Raw genomic sequence first — 17,214 nt, forward strand, 5'->3', positions numbered from 1 at the left:
TGCTGTCTGCAGGGGCCCCTTTGAAGTCATTTTGCTTGAGCCTGCCAGCCCAGTGCTCTGATTTGACTGCTATTTCCTAATCTTTTCCAATACAATGCAAAGTGATTCTGCACAGAAGTTACAGCCTAAAAAGCTTTTCATGAAGGCTAAACTCTAAGGCAACTCCCTGTTTTATTATTATTATTCCACCTTCCACATCTTTGAATATAAGGTTTTTGTTCCAGACTTACACACTTTAAAGATGATGTGGCAAAAATGGGAAGAAGTGCTTTTTATAAGTGTTCCTACTGTTACTCACAGCCACGAAAGCAGACTGCGCTATCAAAAGAGTCTGTCAGATTAGATCAGATTAATTTATTGTTAGCACACTTACACAGTCTCCGAATAAAAAGGTGACATATCCTATTGTCTATGGAGAAGTGTGTGTGATGGTACGAGAAAAAAAAAGAGAAAGAAGAAAAGAAAAAAAGAGAAGATGTTATTTTGGAAACTCTCAAGCAACAACAAGTAAAGACAAGTGAAAACTGCCTGGTAATTTGGTCTTCATAGCAGAAAGCAAGCTGCAAATTTCATAAATAATTTTCAGCTAATGATTTGAGAGCACCTTCAGTTTTTCTTATTATTGTGCTTGACAGCTTTATATTGCTACCATGGCTTGGTATTCTACTGAGAAATGTGTGCCTGGAACCTTGCAGAGATGAGAATTAGATTACATAGTCAAGTTATCGGTCTCCTAAAAGTGATGAAATTATTTTTAATTTAACGTGTATGGATTCAGTTTAGCAAATGTGTGGCTTGTTTCTTTGGATTCAAGTGTGTAAACGAAAGTATCTTTATGCTTTAATTAAAAAGCGAGGGACTCCCTTGAGGTGGTCCTTTTAGTCTTATAATATCTCAATATGGAAATGCTGATTAATACCTTTCCAATCATCTAACAAGAACATATCTAATAAAATGTGTCACAGGAAATTAGATTCAATATTAAAAAAAAAAAATTATACCAAAAAAAGATACCTAGCTTACGGGGAGCGTTCTGCCTAGACCCTCTGTCTGGGCCCAATTAATCTGAATAAATCAGATTGTCATGTCGATAGTCCAAAGCTTATCCATAACCTTTTTATGTTTTTTGGAGGTCAGGTTGAATTAAGTATATCTTGTCTGTGTGCCTGCAAGGTCTGATATGTGTTTATAAGAGGAAAAGATGTAATTAAAGGTTTAAGAATCATAAATGTCTACTGCACGTCTCTGCAGAATTGGTTCTGCTTATGATATGGTAACAAATGGTAAGAGCTGGTGTGAAGAGGGATAGAGGGGATATATCTTCAGAGCACCAAGAGGTGAATTTGAGGTGACATTTGTTTGTTGGTTGCTTTAAAGCTGGATTATCAATCTGAAAATCAAAAGAAATGTGAGGGAAAACAGTAGCACAAATAATTTTTCTAAGTTATTGTGCCCCAAAAGGCCAGTTTTTCTTTATGCTAGTTTCTTTGTTTTATCAAATCGCAGAAGTCACTTTAAAAACTGGGCAAATAAAAAAGAATTCTTGAACTTTAAGCACAGATTTTTTTTGATGAGTAAGGTAATGTCAGCTGCTTATTTTAGCTGCCATGAGGGGGTCGGGAAGGGGAAAGAACAAACGTGCAGTCTCATCTGTGGGAGTGTTTGAAATACCGAATTTTTTGAAACTGAAATCTTGATGCAGATTTTTTTCCTAAGAGTTTGCATCATCCTCATTGCACATTGTAATTGCACAGTCTGAGCACAAGATTAAATTTGCTGTATTTACAATAATTATGCAATTAGGCATAATTAGACTAATTATTCAAACCAATGAAGAAAATAGATATATATTTTTACAAATCTCTGCAATCTGGGAACATGATCCAGAATGCCATTGTGAGTTCAGCTCACAAGTTCCACTTGGAGTCCGCAGCTAAAGACCAAATCGGTGGGATGTAGCTGCTCTGTGTTTGAGTCTAATCCAGAACTTAATGGCTTTGGTAGCTGCGTGTCCACTAACCAGGATCAGGCCCTTCTCTAGTCCAGATGAATCTCTTTGTAAAGTAGGATCTTTTTCTTTAGGAACACCCATTCAAGGCTTCAGCCGTGCAAACACTGAATCAGCATGAGCTTGATTTTAATCACATCATTTCTGTGGGACTGATTGTACATACAAAGCACTTCAGTTCCAATGCTCCAAACATCTACTGAGCTTGATTTAATGAGTATCTCTTTTCTTTTCTTGCTAACTGTATCTTCTTCTTTTGTTTTTGTTCATTTGTTTTTGTTTTGTTTTGGTTTTGCTAGTGCTATGCGTGCATTTTCACAGACGACCACATATTTCCCTATATGCGCTCATGATGTTATTAAAAAAGGCAATATGTTTCCCAAGCCGTGATGAAATTAGGAGTGGTAGCAGCTTTATAATAACATAATAATGAACATTTTTCATAGTTTCCTCTTTTGATGCCTTATGAGCTGGCTCAGTGTTTGCCTCCCAGGGCTGGGGTTGTGCTGCAGCCTGTCCTAAGCACAATACCTTTTTAGCTTATCAGCATAAACACAGGTGAAGTCTTGAAAGTGGGCAGCTGGAGGAGGAGGTTGAAAATGCAGGGAAGTTTTTTATTTTAGTGCTAGGATGAATAATATGCATGTATAGCTAAATGGAGACGTATCTGATGTTTCTGCAGCCCTCCACTGTCGCTCTGTCATGTGCGATGCCCCGCTGTGCTCTGCTGTACTCACCTGCTTTCTTCTTGCCTTTTGTGCTCCGTGGCATCCCTGTGTGCTCAGTCTAAGAGGGGATGTTGTACCTAACAGTCCGTTCAGCTTTCTGTTACTGCTGTTGCTAACAATACTTCAAGATTTTGCATACGTATTTCAGCAACTTTTTCTCCCGAGTTCCCAGCTCTGCGGTGCCCATTTCACATAGAGCTGATGTGGAAATCTCATGTTTGGACACTACAGTTTTCTCTTGATCACATCAGAAGGAACTCCTTCATTACACGTCCTATTCAGGTCCCTGCTCCATCATTTACACCCCTGGCTAAAAATAAAATCCATCAGGAGCTCATTTTCAAAGGAAAAGCAGCAGGATTTCTGTAGCTTATGATTCTTTTCATCAAGCAGATTGTACTTTACGACGTATTATCCAGAATAATGCTGTGACTTCAAAGACTGCCAAAACAATTTCCCCCCTTGCCACTCTCTTTTCTTCTGCCTTTAATATATAAGGTGGGCTATGGCTTTAGGCTATGCCAGCCCCCATTCTTTCTGCTATTAAAAAAAAAAAAAAAAAGAAAAAGGAAAAAAAGTTTTCTGGACCATTTCAACATCTTCTTACTAATTGGCCACATCTGCACCTCCCGCCTCCTGGAAGTCATCCTGAGTGCACCCTGCAGCTCTCCTCGCTCCTCTGCTTCAGGCTCTTCCTAATGCTGTCTCTTGCTCCTGCAGGGGGAAACGAAGATCCTGAAGCTGAAGAACCTCCGACCTCAGGACTACGCGAATTACAGCTGCATCGCCTCGGTGAGGAATGTCTGCAGCATTCCCGACAAGATGGTGTCCTTCCGACTCTCTAACAAAACAGGTGAGCCTCCAGCAGTGACTGTCCCTGCTCATTTAATGTTCCTTTGGTGGTCTTTTGGGTTGCATGGCTTAGTTGTGTCACTTACAATATGTGTCTGTATAGTAGGAGCTACTGCGGTTGGAACTATTTAGGACCAAGCTGTAGAAGTCAATTATTTCAGTTGTTTTTCCTTTTCTCAGCAAAGTTAAGATTTGAAGAAAATTTCGTTTATTGGTATCAATATTTATCACTTTCTAGGTTTTATATCACGATTTATATTTTCCTCCAGTGTCAGGAAGTTTTGTTGGTGTGAATAGACTCGACTTCAGAGAAGGGATTGCAGCGAGGTAAAAGGAAAGGGCTTCTCAACCAAGGCTGGCACAGAGTAGAACATTCCTTTACAAGTCCTCCAAACACTCTCAAATGCTTCTCGCAACATTTTGCTGGAAGCTATTTATTTGTAATCAACAAAACATTTTAGGAAAATAAATCAACCTTTTGATATTCTTACATTGGTTTAAACCATTGTTTTGATATATTGATTGATCTGATATATTCTTACAGTGAATGAAACATTGACTTCTTACATTGATTTAAATAAAAACATTTTTTTCAGATTTAATTGCTTCAAATGAAAACATTCAAGCAGTCAAGTGTTGAACTGCTTTGCAGCAGGTTACCTGGGCATTTATCTGTCTCTGACCAAGGTGTCTGCGTGTTATGGTATTTCTTGTGCCTTTGCTCTTTTCTTTGGACTTGGTCCTAGCTGAGCAAATGTCCAGTTGAGCATCTTCCTCTCTTCAGTGGTTGTGTCATTGTTGTGGATCTGGAGAGTCGCGTGCCAGCTGGTGATCACAGGAAGTGCAAGCACATTTTTGAATGCTGGTTTCTGGCAGGATGGAAATTATAGATTTTGAATCTCTTAAAGGTTTTGCATCCAGGATCAGCAGATGATGTGTGTCTGAAGTGCTTTATAGACTTCAAGCCAAAGAGCAAAGTCCTTGGCTTAGGGTTTTAAGTAATTAGAGATTTCAGAGAAGTGTTTTCTGGAGAACTGTTCTGCAGGAAAGGATGTAACATTTGAAGACTTCAAGTTAGATTATGCTGGGCTGTGCCTTAATAGTGTGTGCCTCAAGGCACTGAAAACAGGTAGCAAATGAACAAAACAGTTGAGGTATTAACATGCTGAGTGCATCTAAGATGAACTATGAATTTTATTTGCACTTGCACATTTCACGTTATTTCTGCTCTCATGGATTTATTCCAAGGAGTTGCCTTCAGCCTTTTCTGAATTTCTGATTTGACAGCAGGGACTCCAGAACTGTGTTATGTACCGTTCCTGTGCACAACCCACTGCAAAGCAAATTAACAGCCCAGCTTTAAAGCTGCCACTGGCAGTAAGGGAATTACAATCAGCTCCAAAGGTACCTAGCAAAACGTATTGGAAGCACTCATTTTATTCTCCTACTAATTTTGCCAGGAAGAAAAAAAAAAAAACAAAACATCAAAATGTGAGGTTTGGCTTTCTTTACTTGGACTGACTTCATACCAGGAGAGATATGAAATTTCATCTGCTGTGGAGTGGCATAGCTGATAGTTGAGAGCAACTTTCCTCTCCACACTAGTCATAACTTTTCCACTTTCTTGCATGAGAATGAAGGATGAGGGTTGTAACCTGCAGTCTGGTTGCTCAGCAGAAGTTGTAGGGCTCTTCTTTTTCCAGCTATAGAAGTTGTCTTGTCTAGTGCCTGCATATTGGCCATGACCATTATGTTCTCACAAGCAGGGCTCAGCCTCACTGAAGTATTTCCTTCACTCATTTGTAAGAGGGGATGATTTTATTGGTGGTGCCTGAGCAGTCTCTACCATGCTGGACCTCAGCTGCTACAGAAATTTGTTTACACTATGGTAATGGTGAAACTTGAAATAACATGGCCATTCCGAACTGAGTATAGGTGATCTTGATCTTATTTTGCCACAAAAATGAATTATTTCCACCTTACAAATGTCATGCTTATTTTGGGAGAAAGTTTCTTCTCTGGGAGGTAGTAGCGGTACATTAACAGGAGGAGCTCTTCAGGAATAGTTGACAAGTAAATAAACCTGAAAATGCATATTCACACTTCTCGTGAAGAACCTCGTGGCAACTACCATCAAGAGCAAGATTAAATAGCTATAGTAATTACTGCAATAACTCATTAAAGATGATGACTGATATGTTGATGACTCTGGGACAGAACTTTCTCATTTGATATGACATCTGTTGTAGCTATTTGTTAGAACTTCACCTTGAGTAACTTCATAGAAGTTACGTAAATGATAAATGCAGAATAATCCAGCATAAATCCACCTTAATGAAAACCAGAACCCAAACCCGATACTCTGCTATAGAATAGTCCTAGCCTGTCCATCTGTTTTTAATTTAAGGCTGAAGGCACATTATGGAGATGTCTCTATAATGGAAACAATAAGGACACAAACAGAAGCGTCTGTATGGTTTGCAAACATGCGTGATATTTCTGGTAATGGAGGTGACTCCAAGTGAGTTTAAGTTCAGCTACTAATTATGTGACGTCACAGTAAAATTGCTGGCAATTTCCTTGTTCTGCATTTATCGGGTCTGTGAGCAGAGCTGGTGGGAGAGTTGTTGAACTTTAGTTGGCTGTTCTGTTTGAGAGAGGTGAGTAAGGAAGGTAGCTACGAATACAGCAGCTGTGGGTTTCCACCTTGTTTCGGCTGTGATTTGGCTCACTCGGTTCAGAATTCTGTTGCATGACGTGGAATTGCATTATTTGTCAAGCTCCCTTTGATTGACTGAGTTGAGGGTAAAGTTGGGAATGTCTTTCCTTGCCATGGATGCGTATTCCAGGTTGGGCTGCTCAGGGACATCGGCTGTCCCAGCAGGCAGATGGAGTTTGCGGGGGTCTGTGGACCATCTGCACAGAGCAGCTAACTCTTCGGGTGATGGACACGGTGGTGGGAGGCTGCGTGCTGCAGGGAGCACCTTGGCTCCCCACCGGCCCCGACTGATTGCCACGGCGTGCTTATGCGCGGCAGGATGTCGGCACGCTGCAAGGAGCGTTTGTCACATATGATGATTGTTGGCAGGCTGCGAGTGAGGAAGTGGCGCCCAACAGATGTGAAACAAAACCAACGTAGCAATTACTGTGTCCCGAGAAATTCTTAACACTTTTACGGTATGCTGCTACTACCCTAAGTGCTGTTTGCTTCCAGGCCACTGAGGCTTTCACAGATGACAGTCAAGTCACCTGTTTAAACTTTTTGCTTGATAATCTTCCCGTAGTGTAAGAGAGTATGGTGTCAGAGATGCATGAACACATTTTGCCTGTTTCTTTCTCTGAAACGCTCGAGTGTCCCCACCCTCCCTTGCCAAGAACTGTAGGTGACATGGGGATGAATGTAGACATTCATTTCAAGGAAAGCATGCAAACCCGAGTGCTCTGCTGCTACTATTTATGCCACAGGCTCTTTCATACATCTATACTCCTGTTCACACACCAGAGTTAAGAGACTAATTTGAGGAACACCAGGCATGTCTTCGGGTGAGTAGTTGAGATTTCTGTTCAGTGCAGCCTGCTGGATTGTCCCTGTGACCTTTTTGTTTTCTGTGCTCACTCTGTCTTGCTGATTGTTTGATTGTGTGTCATGGCATCACCAGAATAACAATCAATTACTGCGATATAACCAACCCAAAGAAAACTTCCTGCCTACCTCTTGAATAATTAGAGAAGTAATTAAGCTGATGCCGTCAGATGAACACGTATTCATCAGTATACTTTGGACATGCTGTAGGTTTAAAGTGTTACACATAGGAATAATTAGGTACACTCACACCCCCTTCATTCAACAGCAGTGTCTTAATTACATCGGTTCTGCATGAGGATGTGGAGCCTTAGACACATCATCGTGTGCCTGTAGATACTGCAGGAGTTTGAGTGCGTCGGCATCGGTTTTCAGACACGTGGATTTCTTTGTTCCAGTGCAGACTGGTTTAAAATACAAAAATAAAATGGATGTTGTAATGAGAGAAGCTGAGATTATCTCAGAAGCATGTGACTATGCATATGCTGAAGCCCAAGAAGACAATTAGCACTAATATTGTACAGCAGCATGCAGAGGCACTTGTTGGGCCCAGACCCACTTTGTATCTAAAGACAGCTATTACTCTGCAAGTGTATTATCTAAATAGATGAGAAATTTGAAGGGAAGCAGAAACACTCCGAAATGATTCACCTGCTGTCAGATTGCTGGTGAGTGGCAGGAGCACAAATAGAAGGCAAGATGTGAAGAAGAACAGCAAAGGGACTAATTTTGCAGCTCTCATTTGTTTTTAGTAGACTGAGTTCCTTTAAAATCAGCACATAGAAGTTAATTTGGGTAAGTTAATGCAAGAAGGAGTTCTTAAAAAAAAATAGGAAGAAAAAGCAGAAAGGCAGCTGCTTTGCAACAAAATCAAGGGGTTATTCTGACAAGGAGGAGGAACCCTGACAACTTTCTCAGTGTATGTGCTTGAATTCAGGCTGTCGGAAGAGGAGCAGCTGCGAGAGTGGGTGTCACACTGAGTCATGACCTCCACACTTTCACAGTTTCTACGTTTCCAGTTTTTGTTGCCTCACTATGTCCCCTGTGTACCCAGGAAGACAGTCTGGCTGATCGGATTCTGGCTCCTACACCACCCTTGGGGCTTTTCTTGAGGTTGCTGCTGTCCCATCTCTCCCCTGAAGCCTCAGAGGGTTCTTGCAAGGTGCTGATGTGTCTCTTCCCCATTCAAGTTTTTGAGACAGTCACGTGTCTCTTCCCCATTCAAGCTCTTAGAGCTCTTACTGTGTTTGTATTCCTGAAATCAGCGACATTTTCCCTCCAAATACTCCTCACAGTTTGGAACAGCAACAATCATGAAAAACAGCTGGCAGCAAATGTTTGTGGGGTGGGGGAGCACAGCGCTGCAGGTCCATTCTTCTCATAGGAATGGTTCCCTGGGACCTTTCTTATCACCTGCTCCCACTTACAGGTGGTTTGGGATCACCCCCGTGATTCCTTTGTCTACCTTTTCTTTCTCTTGCCTCTTTTGGGTAAAACCTTTGATGTGATCTCCTATAGTATCCTTATAGCCAGGCTGGTGAGAGGTGGATGATTAGTGGAAAATCGGAGGAGTCTTTGCGTTTGAAGGGTGGCATGGTGTCCAGCTGGTGGTCATTTACTCAAGCCCTCCCTTAGGGATCAAAACCGGAAACAATATTGTACAATATTGTTATTAGTGACCAAAACAATGGGACCAAGTGCACTTTGAACCAGTTGTTGGATGATGCCAAGTCTGGGAGGGCCAGGGGCTAGAGAACATCACATATGGAAGAGTCTGAGGGATCAGGGTTTGTTCGGCTTGGGGAAAATGCTTGAAATTCGACCGTATAGGGCCTGGATGGCCTGGTGTGATCAGCATTGCTTGAAGCAGGAGTCAGAGCAGAGGCCTCCAGAAATCCCTTGTGATGGAGATGATCTATGGTTCTGTGAATAAAATAAGCACATTAAAAGGAAAAACTATGCTGTGGAAGTTGTAGCTTGAATTTAGCATTATCTCCTCTCCCCAGGACATCCCTGTCTGTGCAAGAACCAATGAAAGCCCAAAGGAGCTGTCACCCTGCCTGAGCCTTGAGCCCTGCATTGGTACGGAGGCACTTGGTTTGATGATGCTCAGCAGGAGCAAGCACAACGTCCTTTAGAAATGTAGGGATTATATTAGTCCAAGCATTAATTATGCTCTATATCAAGCATGAATTATTGACAGATGATATTAAAATCTCTCTCCAGCTTGTATGTGACTCACTATTTAATCTATAGAGTGGGGAAAGGTGACTTGAAATACAGCAAACTCTGAATCTCGCATCGTAATGCTTGCATGTAATAATAATTATGAATGGATCCTTTTAAGAGTGTTCATTGTTTCAAAGTGTTAAAGCATGATGCTTTCCCATAAAACCAAACATCTAGCTTGAAAGGTTTATTTCAAACATCATTAGGATATGTAAAGAGTAGAAATAAATAGGCAGCTTTCAATATCAAAATTCTGGGCTTCCTATAATGTTTCTTCTAATTTGATTGAGTAAAAGCAAATAAAACATTGATCTTGAGCTACAAAGCAATTTCAGGGCCATTGATTCATTTGAAAATGTGTATTAGTTTGAATTAGACAGTTAAGGCTGTGTAGTACAGGTATCAGTACAGTATCATTAATGTTTAATGTTGAGGTTGATTTCTGGCAGCTTCTAACATAGAAATAATCCAAAACAGTAACTTTTTACCAAAAAGATGGGTATTTCAATATGTGATTTTTCAGTTGCATGACGCAGTTCATTCACATAGCAGCAGAAGCTGGCACTCTGTCTGGGATTTGGTGGGAATCAAATTGAAAAAAGCTTAATTCACTTCTAATCCCTCCATTAAACAGTAGTCTGTCATGACAAATTTGCTTTGTTTCTCTTCATTCAGACAATACATCTTTAAGAGAATTATCTGACCTTAAAAAATATTTCTCTTAGCATCCCCTGGCGTTCTAAAGATTGCTATAGTGACACATGGTCCTGCACTACAAAGGCCTGAAATCCTCGGATAAGAAATACAGCCAGCTGCATGCTCAGAGCTGAATGCTGAAGGTAGATGGTATTAATGCTATAGTAAGAAGGAATAATAGAAAATAAAGCTGGTAATGACCCTAAGAGGTCATCTATTCCTATTCTTGATGGCAGAATGCACTGGATCTAAACCCTGTCCTACCAGTGTCTGTTGGACCTGTGTTGAGGAGCTGCCAGCAGCAGAGGTTTGGCATTATTGGCAGGCAGTCTGGCCCTGTGCTTGCACGTCCCAGCTGCTGAAAGCGTTATCGGATGTCCAGCCCAAACCTGCCTTTCCGTAACTGCAGCCCATCACTCTGCTCCTGTCTGCTGTGGCATGGAGATTACCATCTTCCTCCCCACAGCAATGTTTTGTGTACTGAAGGTGAAGGTGGTTATCTTGTCCTATCTCTTCTGTTGCGTAATGGACCGAGCTCCTTATTTTGTTCCCCATGAATAACATCCTCCGCGCCTCACACTGTTCCTGTTGATGTTCTCTGTCCACCTCCCTGGTGGAATTCAGTGCTTCAGGGCATGTAGGATGCTCTGCACCCAGCCTCATCAGCGTGGAGCTCGATGCAGGGCTCTTTTTGTACATTTCCCAGCAACGTTCCTCTTTATGCAGCTCCATACGATGGCTGCTGACTTTTGCTTATGGTGGATGGCAATCTGAACACAACACTGAGGGTCTTTTCTCTGCATCACCAGTTAGTCAATCACTCGTAATCCACTAATTGGATGATTGTTACTGTCGAAAGACAGGATTTGTCTCGCCTATCTAGCATGCTGAAAGCTTCAGTATCTGTACTGCGCTGGCTGTTCAAGGAGCACTATACTCAGTGGAGGGAAACATCTCCGAAGAGCAATTCGTCCCATCTATTTTTGGAGAGCAGGAACTGGGCTTTAGGGGTGCTTATATCTCATCAAGATCCGTGACCTCGCATTGCACGCCTGACATTCCAGTGGTTTAAATTAGCAGAGATTTAAACCTACATTGGTTAAATGTAGGCTTGCATCTAAATATAGTGATGAAGGGGACAGTTTCATGAGCGGGTTAAGCTGATTTAACACTACTCTGCTGCTAAAGGGAGGATCCTGCCTTCCCTTCATACCCTCTTGATAAAATGTCCACAGAATGAATAGTTCATACAGTGTGGGAGCTGTGAGCTATTGTAGTTGTCTCCAGAGCGTAACCACCGAGGAAGTGCTCTGAATAGCAAACGTATCCGCCTCCCTTCCTCCCTGTTGGAGCTATCAATGCCACATCTGTGCGTGAACGGCAGCACGAGCAAAGTGCGAGTCATCAAAGTGCTGCTGCTGCTCGATGAAAAGCAGCCAGGCAAATTGGGAAGAAAGACGATGAGTCATCAAAGCTGCGTCCCCATTGGTTAAAAAACAGAAGATTTCAGAAAAAGTTGGGGGAGGAAAAAAAAAAAAAAGCTATTTAGAATGGAGGGAGAGGAAAGGGTTACCTGCTCCCTCCCTGGGTCTGGCACTCCAGGCCAGCTTTTATTCACATATCTGCACCCAGGGGTGTTGTTATATCGGGTAAGGGCTGAGCCCAGCAGAAAATGGACCTCGCTAAATATAATCTGATTCTTTGCTTTATTTCTTTCCCGCAACTCTCCTTCCTGCTTCCCCTGCAACATCATAATTTTGCATTCTTGATAGTATGTCTGTAACTGCGTGTATAAAGTCAAAAAAAGTAATCTCTTCCCTTGAAAGTGCTAGAATTTTAAGGGGAATGATGAAATGAGAAAAATAGCAAGTAACAAAAAAATAAGATTGATCTGTATGCTGAGGAGGTGCCATATGTTTTATGTGTCTAAATGCAAAGTCGTTGAGAACTTGCAGGTTGTTAGAGTGTTTTGCTACTCTTGCGCATGCAGATTGCCTGCAGCAGCTGAATGAGAAACTGCTGAAGTCCACAGCTCTAAGACCAGTCACTACTTGACACAACTTTATAAAACCACATTTTCACTGTGGGGATGACTGAGCACTCTCACAGCTTGCCCAGTGAGGTTGTGCAGTGTCCGTCCTTGCAGATCTTGAAAAGCTTGCTGGACACGGTCTTGGGCAACCTGCTCTGGGTGACCCTGCTGGAGCAGAGAGCTTGGACCAAGTGGCCTCCAGAGGCCCTTCCAACCTGTGATTCTGTGATGAATTTCCATCCTACATCAGCAAGGAGCTCAGATTTACGTGTCTCTGCCTATTTTTCCCCCTTGACTTTGTTGAAGAACTCATTGCTAAGCCCAAGGTGAACCGACCCAAGAAGCCTTGATTCTTCCTAGCAGAGTGTGGAGCTAAGTTTGCACAGGCTGAAAGTGCAGCTGAACTGCTGGCACGTGTAAGTGGATGTTTGCTTGACAGTTTGGCCCACTGGAGTATCTTATTCTGGCTGGGTCAATACACGCTGGCACGTTCTGCCAGCAGGATTTCTCTCGTTTGGGAGACCAACAAGAGGAACTGTCAAACATAAGTCAGAAGATTATGGGTCTGTCGGTAAAAAGCAGGAAAGATAAAAGCAGAGAGGATGGGTGCATAAAAGCGGGTTTGGTTGTTTTTTTTTCTGAGAGGGTATTGATGAAAAGAAAGGACCTACAACGTTGCAGCATGCTGTGACAGTGTGGTCAATAAAAAGTGTATTTTTACCCAATAATTTAAAATCTTGACCTCAGCTGGGAATTAAATATATATATAGTTGAACTATACTGGGTAAGTGAATAAGAAATGATGCTCCTAGCACATTGGGGACCTCAGGTGTTTTCTCTTTTTGCTCTGACTTGCAAGGGACTGTTGATAATGTGTATGTGTGTTATGAGCATATGCGTTGTATTCCTGCAGGAAATCAAGCCTGTAAATTAAACGGATGCACATGCACACATATATATGAGAAAGTGTAATTCAATTATGTTCTATTACTTTGGTTCTGCATATGAAATAATTCACAAAACTGGAGGAAATGATATCTTCTCATTTTTATTCATCATAGATGAGTGAGTTGTCAAGGACATAACTTTCTGCTCTACTTCGACATGGCTATTAAATTGTTAGTTTACTTTTGTATTTCCCAGTGATCCTCAGAGCCAACTGTGACACTTCCTCAGCTCTGTATACCCGCTCCAGATACATATATTTGCCTCATTGTAATTATAACACACCTTGGCATCAGATTTCTTCTGTGTGCTACATCAGCGTCAAATGTCTTTCTCCTCTCGGTGTAGACCTGTCTCAAATACCCAGCCCCGGCAGCAGTACAGACTTCTCTGCTTTCATGTTCAGTTAACATCAGTACTGGGTCAATAATTAGATGTTTCCAGTCTCTCTGCCAGTGATCCCATGGCGGCTCTCTTCAGTGTTGGAAACACTCTGCTGTAGAGCTAGGTTGTCATGTCAGAGGTGCTCGGTAGGCTGATGTTGTTAAGCACGTATATTAGGGTGCTAATGATAACTTAATGACTGCTAGCTTTGCGCTGGATCTGGCAAACTTTTGCTCAAGCCATTAATCAAAAGCAGTGCTTGCCGAGTGCTGTTTTATTACTCTGTGAGGATCGGTGTATGTCGTGGACACCTCTTGTAGTTAGTCTCTGTCTGCATGTCAACAGTGCCCAACTTGTCTTGTGTGAACATGTTAATACTAACTAAAAACAAATTGATTCAGTTCTGATTTTAATTCTCCACGGGACTGGTCTAGCTGGGCCTCGGTTTCTGCCCCGCTGTACTTGCAGTGGCGCTCTGTGACGCTCTGCCATGCGCTGTGGCGTTCACAGCCAGGCTCCGCGGTGCTGTGAAGTACGCGGGGTGCAGAAGCAGTGCTTGCACGCGAAAGCCTCTGAACTGAAGTCCCTTTAAAAAGGCTGCAGCTGCAATATGAATGGGACCTGAGCGGCTTCCCTCGCCATGAGTAGTGCCTTGTTCTTCGCAGGGAAGGGCTCGCAGCGGCACTGCGGCTCCCTTTGTGCCCTGGCAAACCAACCATGACTTGGAAATGTGGGACTGGCGCTCGGAAACCCCTGCTTCTAAAGCACGGCAAAGACGCAGAGCTCTTTTGAAAACGGAGCCGTTCTCATTACGGTGTCCAAATAGGATGTTTGGAAAGCTTGTTCCATGCGCTCCCCCGTGGAAATATTTACCAAAGCTTGCTATTGTTGTATTACAAAGTTAATTATTCCTATCAGAGAGTTGAAAGGTTTCCGCTGGGCAGGTTGCCTGGCCGAGCCTGCGCTGGTGCCGGGATGAAGGCTCTGGCTGGGAGATGCTTTGCTTGCCACACCTGGCTGGCCCAGTGTTTGTCTCATGAGTGCGGATGGCTGGTGGTCCTCTAAGGGAGACCTAAGCCAGGGTGAAACCTTGGAAGTGGCTCTGAGCTGGTAACACACTCCACTTAGTAGGGACTGGTTTTGACGGGGACGTTTTTGCTGCATTAGAAATTCTGCACAAATTTGTGATTTCACACGTGAGCACCGTCGGTGTCTCCGCCGGTTTTGGTATTGGACAGTTGTGTTGGCCCCAATGCTGAACTTCCAAACCAGTGCTGGATATTGCTTAATTACACAAAACTGAGGACATCAGCCCTGATCTGTGTGTCAGCATATCTCCATGACCCAAACGTGATTTTGTGGTATGAAGGGATGGAGCTCTGGGGCTAGGAAGAAGGAGAAGAAAAATTTCAGACAGTTTGGAAAGATGAGCAAGAATGAGGATAAAAGTAGTAAATAAATGGCATAATGCATGATTAACCAAATTCAGTCATACAGCAGTGGAAAATAATAAAATACATCCCTAAATTAAACCTTCTAATGGAGTTTTGAGGGATCTCATCAAGATTTAAGCAGAAAATGAGGAACTTATTCCTAAGGCAGGAGGCAGCTGCTTCGCAGAGGGAACTTGTGGCTGGTGTAGTCAGGCATCTTTCCTTTTGATTGCACATCTACCTGCTGGGTTCTGGGGGCTTTGAAGCACTTCGATCTGAAAGTGCCTTTCATGTAAGAAGAGCCCTGTGTAAATGTGGCAAGCAGCCAAGTAGCCTGCTTGGTGAAACTAACTTTTTGCAAAACTTGAATAATAAAATGAAGATTGGAGGCATAAATCGCTGGCTTACTGGCATGGCAATATGCTTCTCTTCAAATGATCCCAGCTGAGACCGTGTGGAAGCTTTTTAGTGAGGAGGTGAGGGTCTCCACCAGCCTCAACGCTTATCTCTTTGTGCCTATCTAAAACTGAACAGGCATGATGTCAGTACGGGCTCCAGCCTTGTGTCAGGAAAGCAGGGCGGTCTGTAGAAGTGGAAGGGAGCGTGGCTCACCCTCGTATTTCTGCTGCCACAGATGGTGTGGCTGCCGCTGGGTGAAACCACTTGTGCGCTGGAGGCTGAAGCGAAACTCCCCAAAGCAGCACCGAGAGCAAACACAGCTCCGGCATCTTTCAGACTTGTGCCAGGAGCTGCACATAGCGGCTTTTTCAATCGTGTCATTTTAATGTGAGTCAGATCTCTTGGAGAAGTCTTTATCTCCTCTTCCTTCTGACTCAGTTGCATGATTTCCTGCTATCTAAACAAATATCGCAGTTTGGGTTTGGGCTGGGGCTGCACCGTGGCTCTCCTGGCTGGGTTCAGTCATGCGAGATGCTTTACAAGCGCACAGGGTGCATAACCACGTGCAGAGCCCACTAGGATCACATCTCATTCTGTCCCTAATGAGAGCCGCTGAGAGACATTTCAGAAGAGTGTATAAAAGCAGTGCAGCAGACAGATATGTGATAGTCTGTCCTCCTGCTTGACCAAAAAAAAAAAAAAAAAGCCCTGAAGCGTGAGTTTTAATAGTCCTTCAACAATATTTTGGTATAATCATCAACTATTATAATTGCTCTGGATCATCTTGTCATCTTTATAAATGCCTGCTCTATTTTTTAATCACGTTGGACTGAAAATGTAGCATGGCAATGAATTAAACAGTTCTGTTTTGTGCTGTATGCGTGTTTAGCCCCCAGAATTTACCAATAAATGAGACAAAAAAAAACATTTTAGAGAGAGGGTTATGCCAAAATTTCAGTCTCCTGAAGTGTGCAAGGATCTGAGAGGGTTTGCAGAAGCCCGGGATTGTCTTTTGGCAGTACTTCTTTCTGTCATGAAACTAGAACAGGGAGAGATCCCACCGGGCAGCGAGCTCCATTTCCCCAGCCCAAAGCTGAGCTGATCCTAAACCTTTGGTCTAACAGATATTTGCTTGGGAAATCTGGGGGAGAGGGATGCGGTGGCAACCCTACGCAGCCCAGTTCAGGGCTTACTGTCCCTCCTGTTACATGTTTGTTTGTTTGTTTTGTTTTTTTCTGTGCCTTCACCGCTGCTGTCAGTGCCCCAGCTCTGCATTGCCCCTCTGTGGGAAGGGGCAGCTGCTTGCGGCTGTGTCGCTGCAGCATCCTGTGGGAGCAGGTGGAGGCGTTCCTGTGGTCTGGGAGGGGAAACATTTCTGGGTGGAGTAATGCAGCAGAGCTACCCAGCGAAGCAGACCTGCAGAAAGCCTACATGCTGTTAATTAACCCAAGTTTATTAATACAGGTCATCCAGTGGGTGACTAAACCAGTGCTTTAGCCCTGTTCTTTTCCGCATCCACGTTTGGCACAAAAGCAGCTGCACGTTGACTCCCACCCCTGCCCGTCCCTGGCTGAAGGAGGAAAGGTCAGTGTTCGCTGCACCGAGAGCAGAAATGAGCTCTTGGAAATGGGAAGCGTTGGGCTGGCAGCAGCGCTCAGCACGGAGGGACACAGTCCAAGGGACCTCCAGGAGCCTTGCAGCCTCTCCATCCCCCAGCCGGAGTCTGGTAGCATGCGTGTGACATTCAGCCAGACCAAATTCTGTCACTGCTGCACCGCAAAGCTGAAAATAAGAGGTTCTGTGTTGTTGGTACGCTGCCATAAAGTGCTGATTGTCTGTAGGACTTCAAGCGAGGAAATATCAAAATAATAGATCATTGTTCCTGTGGTTTCATATTCTCTTTGCAATAGACATTTGACCCTTTA

General features: G+C 43.2%; 1 protein-coding gene across 4 annotated transcripts in view; it reads left to right on the plus strand.

The window, feature by feature from the left end:
• Positions 1-17,214, plus strand: part of MDGA2 (MAM domain containing glycosylphosphatidylinositol anchor 2) — a 332,288-nt gene that overhangs the window by 160,823 nt on the left and 154,251 nt on the right. For all 4 annotated transcript variants that reach the window (XM_083839870.1, XM_083839871.1, XM_083839873.1 and 1 more), the window contains one exon: positions 3,457-3,589. In XM_083839870.1, coding sequence (XP_083695996.1) covers positions 3,457-3,589 — 133 coding nt within the window. The remainder of the gene's footprint in view (positions 1-3,456; positions 3,590-17,214) is intronic.

Source organism: Anser anser (genome assembly GCF_964211835.1).
Source record: "Anser anser genome assembly, chromosome: 5".
Lineage (NCBI taxonomy): Eukaryota > Metazoa > Chordata > Aves > Anseriformes > Anatidae > Anser > Anser anser.